General features: G+C 41.3%; 1 protein-coding gene across 1 annotated transcript; it reads right to left on the bottom strand.

Annotated features, from left to right (window-relative positions):
* Positions 1–1,641: 1,641 nt before the first annotated feature.
* nat8l (N-acetyltransferase 8-like) lies at positions 1,642–18,515 on the bottom strand. The gene is made up of 3 exons (XM_007563647.2): positions 17,833–18,515; positions 16,426–16,590; positions 1,642–7,051 (listed from the first exon to the last, which is right to left on the bottom strand). Exons 1-3 carry the CDS (start codon positions 18,140–18,142, stop codon positions 6,684–6,686), a joined length of 843 nt encoding a protein of 280 aa, XP_007563709.1. The 5' UTR covers positions 18,143–18,515; the 3' UTR covers positions 1,642–6,683.
* Between the last annotated feature and the right edge of the window lie 1,085 nt (positions 18,516–19,600).

Raw genomic sequence — 19,600 nt, 5'->3', positions numbered from 1 at the left:
TTTGTGCGAATAAAAAGTTGGTGTAGCTCACTCACTCCAGCCTTCCTTCCTGTTTCCTCACTGATTTGCCTTTTTATTTCTGTCCATTCATATTTTAAATCTAAATTAATTCTTCCTTTCTCTTGGGAGCCTAAGCAGTTTGATTCAATTCAGAACAAAGAACATTTTAAGTTAATGACAGCACGTTAACGTGAGTTGATGTTTGGTAAATCAAACTCCTCTCGTAGCTCACGGAGTCGACTCGTATCGTGAGCTGAAAGTTTATCCTGAGCAGCAGTCAAAGCTGCAGCGTCGACTCCTTTACGCTGTGCCTTCATGAAGCCCTCCTGACCATCTGTCTGAGCTGAGCCTGTGCCAGGCCTGAGGACAGCAAGCGGCGCTCTGACTCTCTGCTCACAGGACGGCGCACATTACTTAACCTCACAGACAACGCGTGGGACAGAGAGCTGCACTGGAAACCTGAAAACTGCTTGAAATATCCCTTTTTTTTTTCCTGCCCCAACTACATCTCTTATTTTGTTTTGTAAAAGAAGTTAGAGAGACATATCGACTGCAGCTGAGAACATGTTTACAGGTGATGCAAAATAAAGCATCCGCTTGTGATTCTTTCTAACCCATCACCGTTTTCAAGCGTTTAATAAAAGTATGTGTGTGTTACGTTAACGTGTGGACGGCAGGTTGTATTTGAGCAGACAGCATGACGGTCTGACATCAGCTTGTTGCGTTGCTCTGTGAAGAACAGAATGACAAAAAGATGTGATATTCTGCCCTGTCAGCATTTGGAAAGAACCGCTAAATATAGCAGGTGTTTATAATTTTGCTGAAATAAAATGGTGGCATGTTGACTTTGGTTTACACCGGCCCGTGCATATTCGTCATTTTCTCTCCTCACAATGATTTTGAGGCATTTGTGGGAATATTTAAACAGAGATCAGTTGATACAAATGTTGCATTTTTTTTTATAGATGTTTCAGCTGAAGCTGTAACTGTTTAGTCAGAGGTTACGTGTAGTTTTTGGGTCTGAATTTATTTTTGCTTCTGCTCATTAGTGTGTGCAGAAGGTAAAAAGCCAAGCCGTGCAGTTTGTGAAGCCAGGAGACTGTCTGCACAGGCATGTGAAGGGACAGCTCTTTTTTTTTTTCATTGAGGCATTGAGGTCCCTGTTGATGCAGCTTGGCAGCTGCAGGAGCTCGGGACAGCATTGCTATAGTTAACCACCAGTGGTTTAGTGTTTGTGTGCAAGTCGAATGAATGAGCTTACTCACTCGGGGAAAAAAAGACATGGAAGAGGGGAGGAAAGGAAAGAGGGACAAAAAAAGAAGAAATTATTCATGTCTCTTGGATAAGAAGGAGTAGAACTAGAGGGGCTTCTGTGTTGACGGTAATAGTGATGATCCCTAAAGGACATCCAAGCACAAAGAGGGGAGCAAAGAATGATGAATAATCTGCAGGGGAGGGGACGTCAACAGATGAAATACACGAAGGCAAGAAAAAGAGGAAGAGCAGTGGGGAGATCCTTTGTAATGCATCCTACATGCAGAAAAAAATCAGATTACTGCACTGAACTGGCATCAGTGTGGGAGTGTCAAACACTCAGTGATACTCTGACTGGAAGCCTGTATGAAATCCCCCCAAATTGTNATAACATGAGCTTCTTTCCTCAGTCATAAACTGAAAGAAAACTGATCACATTTTTAAACGTAATGTGGCCGCTTCAAAAAGCAGAACAATCAAAGGAGATCCTCCCCTAAGCCCATCAAACATCAGCGTCGTAAAGAAAGCGTACTCTCTCCCTCAGACAGAAAAATACAACATAAACTCATTGTTCGGATTGTACATCAGCAGAATATTTAAAAAGAATGGAGCATAACTAAATGTACAGCAGATGCCAGCTAACACTGATGTTCAATACAAGTCACTACATTCTAACATTAGATATGCAAGACCAAGTCTTCAAAAGAGGTAAGATTCACACGGCAAAGCATTCACGTGAAGTAGAAAACATACATTGCTCAGACCATAAGTAAATGCATTATAGTATAGTCAGTGCACTTCGTCTTTAGGAGTCAAAAATTTGCCCTTAGACTAGTTTAAACCATGCAGTCCACATGTTTGATTCCTGTGTATAAAGGCCTTGGCAAAAGCGTTTTGAATGATGTTACCTAATTATGCTTGTCAGCATGAATGATTTCTCTCCAAATGTGTGAAAGAGCTTTTCAATCTTAAAGCTGGGAAAATGACAGCAGCAGAGCTGACGCGTTTCTCCTTCTTCCCACAGCGATCAGAAAGACCGTCTCATCTGCAACAAAGTAAGTCGTCTGACATGTTTCTGCTCCAAACTCTCGTCTGTCAGCGCCACTGACTTCTCGCTGTTGTGACACCAGAGTTGGATCTGGCGTAAAATGGCACGGTCCAATTATTGTGATGCTAACATGTTGCCTATCACTGTAGCTAGTTTAGTGGATTTGGAGTTCAGTGTGAAATCAGGAAAGTATTGCTCAAAAGAGTGTGAGGAAACAGAGTGGTTGTGTAAGATGAGTGTTTTGTTTCACACGGCTTAAACAAAAAAGAGGCTCCTTTAGCTTCTGAGATATAAAATGTGTGTTTTGAGAGCAAACTGAGGTTAGCTTTTTATGTCTGTTGGTTTAATGCAAACAAAAATCATTGCTGTGGAATTCAAAACTAGCTGAAATGTAGGCATGGGCCAGTTACAGATATCTAGGGTGTGCCAAGATGTATTTTAAAAGTAAGATTTTAAAATCACTCACATTTTCCATCATTATAGCGACTTAAATTTGAGCAATCCTTTACCCTCTTCTTTTCCTTCACTGACAAGTTATAGAAAGTTGTTTGAAACATTTCTGGACAGAGTTAACGTGGAAACCATCAGTAGTGATACTGTTTCAAAGCTGCAGAAGGAGTTTTTGTTAAGCAGCTGACTGTCTTCTCTACCGGAGCAAATAACCTGACTAATTGACCAGCTGACATCAACGCTAATAAGCACTGGAAAACTGCTCCTAAAAGTAGCAGGTGTTTATTCTGCATTTTTTTCAAAGGTCAACATATCAAGTCATAAATAAATGTTATCAGCAACATTATTATAATACACCTGATTACTGTAATTGTACATGTAATATATATGTATCAGACTATTTCTGCAGCAGGAAAAATCACAGTTGCCTTTCTGAGTTAAATAAAGCAAATAAATTATGTGAAATATTTTTTTTTTTTTGCGTAAACAATGTGATGCAGTGAAAACATACTGAAGGTTACACCCTGAGAACCTCCCACTGGCCCATGCCTAGAGTAAACAGTGTTTTAGATATTTAAATACACTAAACTTGAAGTTCAGCTTTTACTTTGGTCCGCTGGTGCATGTAGTTTTGTAAACACCTACAGGATTTTGTAATTTGTGCTTTTTGCACCTCGATCCAATGCCTTCTAAACGTTTCAAAGCGGATCTAACAGAAGACAACGAAAGAAACAAACTTTCTTCTCCCTCAGTCAGTGATGGATTTACTCTGAATAACTTGCAGCTGTTAGATGAGTTTTGTCCTCATAAAGATTTGTAGTACTGACTTGTGGCTGGTAATAATTATCACAGATCATTTTGTCCATTCAAAGTAATGTAAACAAGTGTTTTCTGTAGCCATGTGGTCAGAGTTCCTCTCCTTAAAGTTATATTTGCATTCAAAGACACATTTCATGCAGATGGTACAATTATTCTTTTCTTTTTTTTAAAGAAACACATATTTATCCCATATGTTTGTCTTAAAAAAGCGTATTTTCTCTTATTTTATATATGTATATAGATATATATATATCTTTTATATAGTACATATGTTTGTTTTTTTTTTCTCCTATGCATTTCCAGGGCAGGCACCGGACACACACTGGGTACAGAGGCATGCCACACTTGCATTGCTGTTTGCATTCTACAGTTGGTGAGCTGGCGGGCATAACGTCGTCCAGGCAGCGCCGCAGTCGGTAAGCATGATCTGTACATCTGCACCAACTCTCAGCTGCACAAGCGCGCACACGGCCCTGTGCGCCCGCCTCCTCCGCATCACGCCCGTGCACACACGCAACCGTACATCATGTGCAACCTGACGCCAGTCGGTCCCCTCGCTGCAGAGGCGGCGTCGCATCGATCTCTGACCGGGGACCGGGTCTTGGACTGGTCCAACCAGTTTGAAATGAAGTAATTAAAGCTTTGCAGCAAGGCTCTGGGGTTGGGGGGCACATGCAGAAGGTCGTGGAAGGTTATGGGTGGACATTGGCTGTTTGGTCCAGCCCAGGGTTGCAGTCAGATTCATGAATAGGGAGGAGGGTAAAGGAAAGTGAGGGTGGTGCTGATTTGTGACGATGATGTTCCATTTTTTTTTTCCATTATGTGCTTTTTTTTTAATGTTTTGCTGTACATCTAACTTTATAAAATGGTTTGATGACACAACTTAGGCTCAGAGTCATGGATTGCTGAATCTGCTGCTGGTTGTTCGGTCGGAGTAAGCAGGTACGAGAGAAACTTCGGCGTTTGCTACATGAGTTTTCAGCTCTATACACAGTAGGAACACAGAACAGAAGGGATGATGGTCATGCCAATACATGGGTTCTAATACTGGGTTGTAATTTGTGCTCAGTCATGTACTGTACATTTCAAAGTATTGCTAGTTAGTCGTGTTTTACCCAATAACCTGAATGTTTGTTAAACGTAGACTGCAGCTACTTAGTCATTGTCGTAGTTTTGACAGTAAAATTTGCATATTTAAACGTGGAACTTTGTTAAAGTTAGAAAATTACAAATTTTCCAGTTAGGCTGTTAACATATTCAAAATGTTAGACTTTAACTTGATTTAATCAGTAAACAATTTATAAGCACACGTATAAAGCAATTTAAGTTAGTTAACACTTGACTTTTAGCCAAAGAAAACGGTTCCTCACACACTCTCGAGGCTCGGTGTCACGTCAACCACACTCGCCTCGTCGTGAATCCGCATACAAACGCCATGACAAGCTCTCAGTTATCACACACACACACACACTCAGGCTCTGAGCTCCACCCTTCCTCAACCTTAAAACCAGAAACCCATCCACAGCTCCGAAGAGATAAAACGAGCGGTTCATCAATTAAATAAGTTAAAAACAAGAAGAGAAGAAGTTTAGTAGTTGGTTTAAAGGACAATAGAGACGAGTGTTTAAGGAGGATTCACTGCGTTGCTGAGTGTGTACAGGACGCACTGAGCATATTCTGGTGGCCATCCTGTCGTCCTTAAACCTCACTGCGGGACTCGGCTCTCGCTGTGCTCCAATATGGTTTTTTGAGACGGAGGCCAGCTGTCAAACGAGTTCCCTCTGTGTTACATTAAACATCACAATGCACACACAAAGTACCTGTGCACCCCTGGTAGAGATGTGTAAAAGAAATCTTAAAATGTAATAATTAGTCAGCAAAATCACCACTTAATTATTGTCAATAAAAATAATTCCTATTACATCAATTTAACTGAAACGTTTTGCAGTTTCTACCCTTTTTTTTTTAGTTTGTAAGTGCGTTTGAAGCTTTTAATTTGTAATCCGTGACGTCCTCTTTCCTGAGGTGTTAAATAAAGTAACACGGCCTGTGTTTTTGTTAATATCACGTTAATGTAGAAAAAAACACAATTTCGCAGTTTTGCTGCTTCCTTTAATGCAGTCAGATCACGTGAAAAAGATTGTTCGCCAAGATCCTTCCACCACTTCCTGTCGTTTTCTTCATCGTTTCTGCCAGTAGTAACATCCGGTTGTTGGCAGAAAATGTTTCCGCAGCAGTTTTGTGAAATACACTAATTTCATTGAGGTTGAAAAACAACCTCATTCTAGCGCAAAAACTTTTCTTTTTCTTTTTTTTTCTTTTTTTTTTTAATTGCCATTAAGCAAATCTATTTTGGATACAATTTGCCGAATTATGTAGCCAATGGAAACGCAGCCACTGAGGCCCGTTTCTCTTAGCCGGTCTTCAGAATGGGAAAAACAAGAGAACGTAAATAAATCAGGAAATTAGTGGGGAAAATGTGTTTGGACTCTTATTTTGAAGCAACGATGGAAGTAGGTCTTACTTTTTTCCATTGTTTCTCTTTGTATGGCAACGTTTTTAGAGAAACGTGAAAGATAAAACGAGAACCATTTACTTTGAAGATTTGTCTTTTGTACACTTTTTTACCAGGGCTGCTAATAATTATTAAACTTCTTCACCTCTCAAGAAAACCGTATCTCAACCACCTCGTCGCATCCGACCCTCCGGTGGGTTTGATCTGCCCCACATAATCTGGGGTCAAAGGCCGGACAGTGATTGGTTTGGATGCCAGCTAAATGTCTAATACGTAGTTTTATTTCTCCGATGGAGAGGGAGGGACAAGAATGCCAAAAAGTTAGGTTAATGAAACTTAAAAATATATATACTCAGAGTGTGTAAACTTAAAATACAAAAACTATAGCAAGAAAAGTGTAACGATAAAAAACATTAGTGACTTCACCATGAAATAGCAAAAGGGTTACTCAAACATAACTACGACTCAAAATAAATAAAAACTGTCAGAGGAGAGGATGCAGTTGGGGTTCAAAGGTGAAGGAGGGTGTTTGCTCTCTCTGTCCCTCTCTCCCTCCGTCTCCCCCTCCTCCATCTCTCTCTCTCTCTCCGTCACCTCTCACTCCTCACGGAGCTGCAGGCGGTAGCGGCTGTGGCGGATCTGAAAGAAGAACCTCTCCAGCGGCGAGCGGCTCATCCCGGGTAGCCTGTAGTCCTCGCTCTGGCTCGTCCTGCAGAAGCCCAGCGACTCGTACAGCTTGTGGGCGGCCAACTTGACGGCGGTCGTCCCGAGGACCACGGCGGCGTAGTTGTTGCGCACGGCGTACTCCAGAACGCGGCGGCCCAGGGCCTTCGCGATGCCTTTGCCCCGGTAGCGAGAGTCCACTGACATGCGCCGCAGCTCCACGGTGTTGTCGTCCTCGTGGCCCTGCGCTGCCACGATGCCCACAACGCGCCCGTCCAGAACCGCCACCCAGAAGCAGGAGCCTGGTGGGGGTTAAGAGGAAAAGCTTAGAGATTACACTCGCTGAATATGTGGCCTTTACAATTCTTAAAGCTATTAAAGACAAATGAAATGATTTAAAAGTCTTAAAAAGTAAAAACCTATGTCACTGGAGCAACCCAGAACCTGTAGCTTAGCTTGTTAGCTTAATGAGAAAGTAACCAATTTGTACAAGGTTAGACTGTTTCTTCTGTAAAACTAGCCTCTATCTGCTGTTTGTAGTTTAACAATTTACAAAAACTCTAAAAATGCTTTAAAAATGTTGAATTATTCCTTTAAGATAAACGCGCTATTTTATTTAATCTCAAAGATTTGGTGCCTAGATAAAAATCAAACACTAACCGTTTGGCATTAAACTGTTTAAACTTTTACCTTTTATATTTATGGCTCCATTTATATTAATAAGTCAAACATGAGGCTGCAGTGAATGCAGATACTATCCAGGATGCAATCAGGCTAATGTAGATCATGTAACACTGATTGCATGTATTTTACTGAACTCCATGGATTTCAATCACTTTAACTTAGTATCAGATCGGTACAGACAAAATGTTTAATCTTAAATTACATTGTGGGGAAGAGATGCCTAAACTGCAGCTAACAGCATATTGCTACCAAACTACACTGTAAAATATCTGACTTTATTTTCTCTGACAGAAAATCCAAAGGTAAGCGATCAGAACATCCTGCTGCTGCATTTAGACAGCACTGGGTTGAATCTGCTTAAAACACCAAAACATAGAAAACCAGAGTGAGGCGTACAGGGATTTGATTAATGACCAGTCTCTGGTGTCTAATGGCATTAGCTATTCATTAAGACTCCACTAATTAAAAGCTCTGGGATTACAGATGGTCAATATGGACTCAGAAGCTAAGTGGAAAAGCAAAGAAACTGAAAGAAATTAAACCGTTTCCGACCTGTTGGCTGCAGTTTATCAGTTGCATTTAAATCATATTTGTCAAATAATAATAATAATAAAAAAAAACTACAAAGTGAAACACAAAGATTCAGTCTTTTAGATCAGCTTGCACTGTAAATGAAACACAGAGACAAAAAAGACTTTGTCAGACACACACACACACACACACAGGTCCAAGGTTAGGGCAACCTGTCAGAAGATTATGCAGCTCCACCATGAGAACCACAAATATCAACTTTCATGTCATCCAAGATGCCACTTCTGATGTGTTCAGCTGGGCAATAGTGAGCTAATTTTCCTTTTCAAAGATAATAACACGCATTAGACTGGCATACAGTAAGAACTTTCATAAGATCTTTGTTATAATCGTTACTTTCTTTATTTTTAAAACAGTTTTCTGTAACTATGCTGAAACGCCCTTTTGACTAAAGCCACACGTTGTTGGCCGCAGTTACAAGCTTTCCTGCCAAAATCCCATCTGTTTGCTACAGATAAACTAACTCAGACGATTCCATGACGGGCTGAGCCTGACCTCTGACCTGCAGTCGATTACCTCTAAATCCAGCCTCTCTCTCTCTCTGCCTTTACACAACTCCTCTGTCTGTTTGTTTGTTTGTTTCAGCTGAGCATCTCACGCCGTCACACACAGAAACAGCTGACAATGACACCGGCCTGCGCTGGAGTCCCAGGTGTTAGCAGGGATTTGGATGCCTCTGCAGGCCCGTGTTAAGCCCATCCGGACGCCTCTGTTGCGGAACAAAACCTCTGTGATGTGCGAGGCGCGGCTAGCAGCAGGCGGTCCCATGTTCCCTCTGTGCAAACACTGGTTCGCTAATGGCTCCGCGTCGCTGAAGGTGGGATTTCTACATAAACGTGATAAACATCCTCAGCTCAAGTTTAAAATGAAAGCAGCTTCAATGGAGAACAGTTTAAAAATTAAAAAAACTAGATAGAAGAAGTGAATAATCATAAAATTTACCTCAATTATAGACTTTAATAAATGGCTGGTTATGTACAGCCAGTTGTCCTCGCTACAGGCTTTTTCCTTCCTTCCTGTCTTCTTTTTTTAATTTCTTTATTCCCACCATTAGTTAGTTATGTGGTGCAATAAATACAATTGATTTATAAAAGAATCGGTCACAGAAGAAAACAAGTTGTATTAGTTTTGTGCGAATAAAAAGTTGGTGTAGCTCACTCACTCCAGCCTTCCTTCCTGCTTCCTCACTGATTTGCCTTTTTATTTCTGTCCATTCATATTTTAAATCTAAATTAATTCTTCCTTTCTCTTGGGAGCCTAAGCAGTTTGATTCAATTCAGAACAAAGAACATTTTAAGTTAATGACAGCACGTTAACGTGAGTTGATGTTTGGTAAATCAAACTCCTCTCGTAGCTCACGGAGTCGACTCGTATCGTGAGCTGAAAGTTTATCCTGAGCAGCAGTCAAAGCTGCAGCGTCGACTCCTTTACGCTGTGCCTTCATGAAGCCCTCCTGACCATCTGTCTGAGCTGAGCCTGTGCCAGGCCTGAGGACAGCAAGCGGCGCTCTGACTCTCTGCTCACAGGACGGCGCACATTACTTAACCTCACAGACAACGCGTGGGACAGAGAGCTGCACTGGAAACCTGAAAACTGCTTGAAATATCCCTTTTTTTTTTCCTGCCCCAACTACATCTCTTATTTTGTTTTGTAAAAGAAGTTAGAGAGACATATCGACTGCAGCTGAGAACATGTTTACAGGTGATGCAAAATAAAGCATCCGCTTGTGATTCTTTCTAACCCATCACCGTTTTCAAGCGTTTAATAAAAGTATGTGTGTGTTACGTTAACGTGTGGACGGCAGGTTGTATTTGAGCAGACAGCATGACGGTCTGACATCAGCTTGTTGCGTTGCTCTGTGAAGAACAGAATGACAAAAAGATGTGATATTCTGCCCTGTCAGCATTTGGAAAGAACCGCTAAATATAGCAGGTGTTTATAATTTTGCTGAAATAAAATGGTGGCATGTTGACTTTGGTTTACACCGGCCCGTGCATATTCGTCATTTTCTCTCCTCACAATGATTTTGAGGCATTTGTGGGAATATTTAAACAGAGATCAGTTGATACAAATGTTGCATTTTTTTTTATAGATGTTTCAGCTGAAGCTGTAACTGTTTAGTCAGACCTTGCGTGTAGTTTTTGGGTCTGAATTTATTTTTGCTTCTGCTCATTAGTGTGTGCAGAAGGTAAAAAGCCAAGCCGTGCAGTTTGTGAAGCCAGGAGACTGTCTGCACAGGCATGTGAAGGGACAGCTCTTTTTTTTTTTCATTGAGGCATTGAGGTCCCTGTTGATGCAGCTTGGCAGCTGCAGGAGCTCGGGACAGCATTGCTATAGTTAACCACCAGTGGTTTAGTGTTTGTGTGCAAGTCGAATGAATGAGCTTACTCACTCGGGGAAAAAAAGACATGGAAGAGGGGAGGAAAGGAAAGAGGGACAAAAAAAGAAGAAATTATTCATGTCTCTTGGATAAGAAGGAGTAGAACTAGAGGGGCTTCTGTGTTGACGGTAATAGTGATGATCCCTAAAGGACATCCAAGCACAAAGAGGGGAGCAAAGAATGATGAATAATCTGCAGGGGAGGGGACGTCAACAGATGAAATACACGAAGGCAAGAAAAAGAGGAAGAGCAGTGGGGAGATCCTTTGTAATGCATCCTACATGCAGAAAAAAATCAGATTACTGCACTGAACTGGCATCAGTGTGGGAGTGTCAAACACTCAGTGATACTCTGACTGGAAGCCTGTATGAAATCCCCCCAAATTGTGCGCACACACACACACACACACACACACACCCAGAGGAGCGCATTGGGGATTGGATCTGATCGCTAACAGGATTATTCTTGTTTCCTTCAGATGAAACCTGCAGGGCTAATTCAGTTGATAAGCGTTTCGTCTAGACTCAGCTTCACTTCCACAAAGAGACGAGCGCTGCGTGAACACGCTCAGAACAGGAGAGCGCCGTTCTCTGCGTCGCATTGTTTGTCTCTGCTTACTGTCATTTTTGGAGAAAGCGATTTTAATTTGCAAGTCTTCTTTAATTCCACGACACAACAATAAGAAGCTGAATGAATTTATAAATTTCATTGCTTTTATTTCATCTATTTGTTTTATTTTTTTTACATTAATAAAATTATCTAGCCATGCATAACAGCCTCCTTGATGCGCTCTCTAAGAAACGCCCCGCGCTTTAGGTCAAAGTTCACGCTGCAGGAATGGATTCGCCTGTCACAGGGAACTCAAGCATCAGCAGTTTTTCTCCTCCCCCCGTTAAATGAGAGCGGACTGTCAGACGTTGTGCACGTGTGCAGAAACGCAGTAAATAAATAATTCATTTGTTGAGAAGTGAGGATTTGAAACAGAAGTCGTTTTCATCACAGCCTGAACGGCGCTGCAGAGAAGATTGCTGCCTTGATGTGACATTTTGCAGACATTCTCGCTCGCTCTCTCTCTCTCCCTCTCTCCCTCTCTCTCTCTCGCTCTGCTTTGAAATCTCCATCAGGAGCTCTCGCTGTGTGCATTTCAGTTTTAGCCTCGCTGCCCATCAGCATGCAACCTTTGCAGGTTGAATGACTTGTGCCTTAATTTTCAAACACGCTACTCTTACAGGGTGCCAGTGCATCCGTAATCTAAAATTAAGGCCTTAAAATGTCTTAATTCAAGAAGATGTAAGTTACCTTTAAATAAGTAATTACAGGTCTTAAATTTTGACATGGCAGGATTTTTTAAACTCATATATTCTATGTAGGCTTTTGCTCACTGCGCCTACAGGTAACAAGCTGCTAATGCATTCATTGTTATATAGTGATTTCGGCCTCAGATGTTTGTCATAATGGTCTTTAAAGTTTGAGTTGGTGAAACCTGCATGAACTCAGTCTTCGCTGTGTCCAGGTCATTATTTTCATGTTAATGCATTCATCCGAATGTTCAAAAATCGTCAAAAAGTTACTAAACTTAAATCTTACATGCAAGACCAAAATAATATCACTTACAATGGAAAAAGCTCAACAAATGCATCACTGAATCAGTTTTCATAGCGATCGAAAATGTACTTTAATGGCATTTTATGTGACAGACATCCCAAAGTAGAGGAAAGTTCCAGCAGGACAATGACTCTAAACATGCAATAAAACCTACAATGTGGTGGTTTTCAGATTAAAGTAGGGTCAAGTGTTGCGATTATTTAAAGTCTAAGTGAAGTTTTATTGAAAGTACGGCAACAATTTCAGCCTCAGCATCAGAAGCTGGTTTTGTAAAGTACTGACTCAAAGGATTGAAAACATTTGAGAACCTTGCATCACTTTCCTTCCACATCACAACCACATAGTAACTTTATGTTGGTTCTACATGTCCTGATGAGAAACATTGACGTTTGTAGTTGTGACAGCACAAACATGGAAAATGTTCATGAGGTTTTCCAAGGCTCTAAAAACTAACTTTTCCCATCAGTGCAATGTCTAGATTTATTCGACTTTAACTGCAAACTCTTAATCTTTACAGGGGACAAGTAATCGGTCAGATAAAAACAACAGGCTTTTATGTAATGATTAATCCTTTCAATTTATCGCCTCAGAAAAAGCTCAACATGACAATTAATGAAGCTGCTGATGACACACCATTTAGTCTCTCCAATGTGCGCCTCAGTTAAGTATTGATTTAATGGCAACGTAAAACACTAGAGAAGGATAGTGAGACTTCAGTGCATTATTAATGATTACCACTTCTTACAAACACTGGATAAACCAGACGCACGTCTGCATCAAGGATGGAAGGAAGTGCAAAGATTTCTGCAGTGTTGTCGTCTTTAAAGTCTCACAATGTGTGTGTGATGTTTCAGAGAACTTGAAAATGAAATTGATTAGTTTTTAATTTTTCTACTGATTCACTATGTTTTTTCCATAATTGTAATGTCACATTTTCTTTATTCTCTTGTCATTTATGTTTGTGTATCCAAGAATATATTTTATAATGTTCCATACATGGGGAAATTAAGAACTGTGAATAATTGGTACTAAATAGGTTGTGCTATGTTCAGGACAAAGTTTGGCCATAGCATGGCTATCTTATGTTTCTTTTTCTGAACTGAAGCCAAATAATCTGTAGCAGAAAACTTATTTGTCCTCTTGATTGTCCCTAATTAGCTGAATTACTTTAGAGGTTGCCAGGCCCCCTGCTGTGTCAGCTACTTCAGGCTTTCAGCATGTCTGCACTGATGAATCTTCATCAGTGCAGACAAAGCCACTGCATAGCTTAACAAGAGATTAAATAGCATTATTATGCAGTCAGTACAAATAAATTTGTTTTTATGTGTGGTATATATATATTACAACTCAGAGTTGTGATGCTCATGTTGCTGGTTTTATTCAACATTGCCAAAAAACTCTGCGGGAGCCTAAGTGAGCTGGTGATCACATTGTGCTACAAAGTGGTAGAGCGAAGAAAGTCAATGCTTGTGGATTATTTACTTCAGCTTATCCATCTTCAACACTTAGAAATGCAAATCATTCTGATGTTTTCTATATCTGCATTTTCTTTTATCTAAAAGAAATATCTTAAAACTCTTCATACATTTTTTTGTTGAAATTAGGGAACTACATCTGTATCCTCCTACCAGTCAACACTTTAGACGGCTTTTCACTGGAGACATTACTTCCTTTGTGTCCGGATCGTGGATCACGTGGAAGAAAGGAAGCACAGTGGTTCAAAATACAACGACAGAAAGCGCTAGAGGAGGTGTGCCTTTTAAATCTGAGATATTCTCTCTCCTTATCCAGCTGGTGACCAGGAAGCTCCTGGTGTCTTTATCCTAATACATATAAACATTAATCCTTTTCATTGCTTCTCTTTCTATCCTGCCTCTCCTTCAAGCACTTTTATTTTTGTTTTCTCTAATCTGTCGTCTTATCTTGTGGTTATGAAACCACACCAGTGTTGGTACACAGCAGGTGTTGCTGGAGTCGGACAGAGTTTGCTTTTATTTCCAGGGTTACGTATTGACGGTGTAACCCTGTGCTCGTTGCTTTTTCAGTCAGCTTCACGTGTTTTAAACCAGTTAACCCCATGGGTTCAATCATTAAAGAGATTCATTTGAAGTGAGATAAGAAAAGCAGATGAACATGAATACATAATGACTAAAACTCATATTGACCAATTTAAAAGGTTAAGTAATCCAGCTCCTTCTAAATGTTGACTGAGAAAACTGCAGTAGAGAGTCAGCAATATAGATTTTTGATGATAGAAACCAATAACTTTGAATGTAAAATTAAATCTGTGTATATAGATCTATCTATATAGATAGATAGATAGATAGATAGATAGATAGATCCTATTTCCAGTAAATGATTGTTGCAGACTAGGAGATTATTTTTGCCTTGATAACATAAAGACGTGTCTCGCCAAGCTCTGCCGTATCTGCTGCCGTCCTGTTCAGGGTGTTTACCCCGTCACACCCATGTTCATTAATAAAGATGGAGGAAAAGTTGAGCACACGACTGCACCACAATCAGTTTAAACTGTCATGTCGCTGCGCAGCTTTTAGCACGTTAGCAGGTAGGAATCAATAAGCCACAGTGTTTATGGGAATCGCTGCAGGCGTTTGCATTAAAACGCTCAGCAGAAGAAGAACTGGAACAGATGAACAGGTTAGAGGTCAGAGCTTATTTCATCTGGAGGCGGGGACAGGCTCACGGAGACTTGGACAAGTCATAATGTGGCAGGTTCTACGTTTAAGACATCTGAGCAGTGGCGGTTCAGAAAGACGATGGATTGTTTTATAAATTATTCCGACTTTAAACGTCTTCACAGCTCTCTCTCCCTGACCTGCCTGCTGTGTTCCTCCTTCTCCAAGATGCTGCTTGTTTTCTAATGTTCTCTAACAAATCTCTGAAAACTTCACAGAACAGCTGGATTCATGCTTGAGTTTAAATCAAATAAATAAAAACACCAGCTGAGTTTCCAGCAAAACTTGGCTGATATTTCCCTAATGTCATAAAAACACAACATCAGTGTTTCCACTAAATAAGAAACACAATCAAAATCACATGTAAATAAGTTTGTATCCGCGACAAGCGGTTTTAAAAAAATGCTGCGCCGTCCTCCTGCTACCACTTCCTGTTGTCTTCTCCGTCTTTTCCGCCAGTAGCAGCATCTACTCATGTCATGTGATCATGTTTTGATCACATGACTCGTGTGATGCATTGCAGTTTTGCAAAATAATTTTGATGCAGCCGGAAAACCACCTCATCCTATTGCATAAACTTTTTATCGAAAAATCTGAGTTTTTTTTTTTTTTTTAATTGGCTTGTTTCCAGTAAGTGAATTTATTTGTATAATTATATATTTAATCCCAATTTGCGCAATTATAGAGAGGTGGCTAGTGTTTGCTAAAGCAGTTGGTTGAGCTGGATCTTTTTCTTGAAGTTATTGCTGTAAAAGGGGCTGAATATTATCTCCATTTATAAAACAATTGTCCTTTTCCCATCTGAACTGTGCTCTACTTTGTGTTGCTCTATCCTATAAAAGATTGAAGTGTTTGGTTGTAATGTAGCAAAAGCAGCACAAATTTGTGTAACGAATGACAGCAGCGTTAAGTCGTGCCTCTCCATCGGACCCCGGCGTTTCGTCCCTCTGGGTCCGCTCGGCTTGCGCGGCTGTAATCATTAGCATTGTCCAGGAGCAGCGTCGCCTGACCCCCTCTGAACCGCCGCGGCTCTGCGGCAATAATGGGAATGCTAAACTGCAACTGTGCGCTGTGGATTACCAGGCCAGCGGGCGCAGCGCTGGAGAGCGGCACACAATGGGAAGGCAATCGACTGGCTTTACTCTCACCTGTTTTCGGTGTCGGCCATGTGCGTCGAAGGCGAGGCGGGGGAATGTGGTAAACCCGACGCATATTTGTAGGTGGCCGGAGGAGGATAAATAGTTCGATCGATCTTTTCTAATTAGAAACCTTAGTGGAGGAAATGAGGCTCGACGACACCGAGCTCGCTGCAGAGAGAGTATCAGCAGTCTCCTCGGTGCGATCAATAGGCCTTGCGGTGCCCTCTACCCCCACTCCAGAGGCCGAGAGCAGCAAGGAGAGGAAGCCGGTGGGGGGAAGGAGCAAGAAAACACTCAGGGAGGAGGGGTGAGAACAACGAGGAAGGAAGGCATATTTAACTGTTTTCCTCTGCCTGAGGACTAAACTGTGTTCTGTCAGTCACACTGACTTTTATTTGGCTTCATCCTCTCCGCTAATTTAAAGCTGCTGTGTAAAGCGAGCCCAGGCGAGCATTAGGCCTAATCTTCACCGGTCCTTTGGATTTATTTCGTAACACTGCGGATGGAGCCTCCTACTGACAAAATCACACACACACACACACACACCAATGGGACGTCAGCGAGTAGAAGCGGTTCCTTACCTGTGGGTTTCATGTAATAGGCCTTAATGTCAGCCATGTCCGTGTTCAGAGCACAGTCCAAATAATTCTGGATAACTTTCCTGCTGTAGTAGTAGCGCGCACCCATGAGAATGAGCGGTGCACAGCAGGTCAGCGTGACAGATTTGGTCACGTAAAAGCACATTACTATGGAGAAATGGAAGAAAAGTAAACGAAACCTGTCAGAAGAGAGAATCACAAGTTTGATTTTTGGCAGGGTTTGAATCCAACAACAGACACAGAACAGCAAAGGTTCAACTTAGACAGCATGGCGACATCACAGTGGAGAAACGTGAACAGTTTGTTGATGATGAGTGGCGTTATCCTGTATCCAGCGTTCCAACACACTCCGGGGAAGTTTGGCATTTCCAGCTGAAACCACTAGCTGCTTCTAGATTTCGATTCCTGCCTCATTATTTACATCATCCACAAATTCATCCATTTTTATATCCATCCAACTAGTTTTTTTTTTTATTGAAAGCCTGACCTCTACGCAAACATTTGCAGTTGATTTTATGGTGAACTTCATACTCAGTAACTGATCACCACCTGAATTTTCACATTAAGGATGTATAGGAACCCTGAGAAAGACAAACGAGTTTAGCTGCAATACCAAGAGAAATTTCATTGTTATTTTTACCTCTTTCTGAATCTTCCAGAGCGGAGCGTGCTAGTAAGGTGTGATTGCATCAAATCAAATTTTTTTTTTTTTTACGTGATTGGAAATTAGTCGGGTGCGACGCTAGGGGGCGCAAAGGGAAACAGACAACTGTGATAGATGGGACGCATCGCATGTTGAGCTGCACGCAACTATTTACTCAGCAGAGTGAAACATTTTTAATGTTTAAAGCAAACATTTGTTGTTGCTTTTTTCTCTAATAACTTTCACAGGATTTAGCGGTAGGAATCTGTTATGTCTTCCTGGCACCTCGCCTAGTCACGAGGTTTTAATTTGAATAAACAAAAGAGAGAAATTCAGTGGCGCATGGAGGGGATTTAATTCCCTTTCTTTCTTTCTTTGTTTCTTTCTTTTCTTCCTCCTCTCTTTTTCTGTCCGTCCTTTTGTTTTAATTTTCTGAGCGATGGGCGCACCCTGTGGGCCGATCGTCAAACTGACTCCCTCATTCATTGAAGTCACGCCGGCATGTGACCACAGCATCAGCACCATCAGCCTCTCTACACATGCTCCATGCGCCTGGCATGCCTTTTGTTGGCTGCGTGGTGGAGCAGAGCGCCGGTGGGCCGGTGGGCAAAGTTTAAAAGCGGCAACAGATTTCTGCGTAACTAACTGCGCATTGTGTGGTGCTGGATTGCGACTATAATTAAATCAGATTGGAGCTACCATATAGATTTACAGTGGGGGCGGAGGGGGCTCCTTTGACCGCTCACCTGTCAGAAAGGCGTATAAGAACTGGGTCCGGGGCTGCTGCCAGATCCCCCTGAACGCCGAGTTGGGTATCCGCTCCATGATGCCCTCGTGGAAGATGCGCAGCACCTCCTCCTGGTCCTCCCGCTCGAACTCGCGGATAAACACCCCGTCCCTCCGCACATCCTTGGGCTCGGCGGCGGGGCTCAGAGCCGCGCCGGGGGCCGCCGGGGAGCCCCACATCATCGGCTCTTTTTTGGTCCCAGGTATAGCCTCGTGTTCGTCCGCAACGATTTTAGTCTCGCAAACCATTTTGGGAGACGAACAATGCATGCAACTGGCCTGCAGAAAGACGGTCCCGCTACAGTTGTGGAGTGTGGTGGTGGTGGTGGTGGATGGGGTGAAGATGGATGATGCGTAAAAAGAGTCTCCTAAAAACAGTGAGAGGATGATGGAGAGGGGAGGGATAAGACGGAGGAGGGGGGATGTTCTGCTGCAACCCTGAGCGATTCTGAAGACCCAAGACTTTCCGGCGCGATCCGGGCCGGTTTTATAAGCGCGCAGGGGCGGGTATAGACGCGGGTTCAGGGGTTGGGGAGGTCCTCCCGCCCACTCAGATTGGATGCCGGCGGCCGAGGGAGGAGGGCGGTGATGAGGGACGAGAACAAGCTGGTGTGTGCTGCGCGAAGGATGTATTTCGAGAAAGTGGGCTCATGAGGAGGGGTGAGATGGTGATGCGCAGAGAGGCTGGTTTTTCTTCAGAGGCGCCACCAGGGGGGGCTTGGGGGTGTCTTTAGTCATCAAATAAATATTTAAAATACATTATATCCTTAAGTAATTTAAAAAAAAAAAATTAAATCCCTAATCAAATAATTACGAATGAAAAATTTTAGTTAAAAGTTAAATATAGTTAAAATGCATTGTTTCAGTGTTGAAATAATTAGTCATGTGAAAGCACATCTTGAATTTATCTCGTCTTTTAGCCTTACAATGTAAAAATATGTCAATAGCAGCCAATAAAATGTTCAATCAAATGTTTGGATCACTTTGACTAGAAATAATTTATCAAAACTGCCATAATCAAACAAATCTAATAAGAAAAAATAATTTGTAAAAGCAATGTTTATCTAAAATTTTAGACAACTCTTTAAGAAAGATGTCAAATAAATACCACATGTTTGCATAAATGTGTCAACTTATTGAATATTCAAATAATTAAATATGCACATTATTAATTCAGTCTTGAATTTTTATTGTGTTTAAGTCATAACATGATACCTTATAATTAGTATTAAGGACCAAGTGTATTAGTGCCATAATTCAATACACAAATTACTTGATAATTATATTGATATATGTTCAATAAACTTGACAATACCTGAATTAATTTAATAGATTTATGCATCTATATTATCTATGATTGTCAACAATTTTCTAAACTACTTTAGTAATTAACTGTAGGTCTTTAATTAAAAATGTAAACCTTTTCAAAGTCATGATTTATTTAATCTGTCAGCTGTACTCATCAGTGGGCGGGTCTAACACTTCAGTGGGCAATGTGATTGGTCTGCAGATAAACTGCTGTGCAGGTCAACCAATCAGATGTTTGGCTCCGTCTGATGAGACAGACTGTCACTTTTGATGATTTCCTGATGGACCATATCAGAAAATATGAAATAAATAAATAAAATGGTAAGTTTAACACATAATAAATTACAGCTTAAATAATAGTTTACATATTCATATAAAAAATATATCAATATGTTTATTTTTTCCATATTTATTCAGTTT

The sequence above is a fragment of the Poecilia formosa genome, unplaced genomic scaffold (genome assembly GCF_000485575.1).
Source record: "Poecilia formosa unplaced genomic scaffold, Poecilia_formosa-5.1.2 Scaffold149, whole genome shotgun sequence".
Classification (NCBI taxonomy): domain Eukaryota; kingdom Metazoa; phylum Chordata; class Actinopteri; order Cyprinodontiformes; family Poeciliidae; genus Poecilia; species Poecilia formosa.
This window is presented reverse-complemented; position numbering and strand designations above follow the sequence as displayed.

Excerpts from the sequence above, each read along its gene's own strand:
- nat8l (XM_007563647.2), bottom strand. The coding sequence starts at position 18,142 with ATGCATTGTTCGTCTCCCAAAATGGTTTGCGAGACTAAAATCGTTGCG. Across the intron at positions 16,591-17,832 it reads CTTATACGCCTTTCTGACAG|TAATGTGCTTTTACGTGACC; the intron begins GTGAGCGGTCAA and ends ATTTCTCCATAG. Across the intron at positions 7,052-16,425 it reads CTATTACATGAAACCCACAG|GCTCCTGCTTCTGGGTGGCG; the intron begins GTAAGGAACCGC and ends AACCCCCACCAG.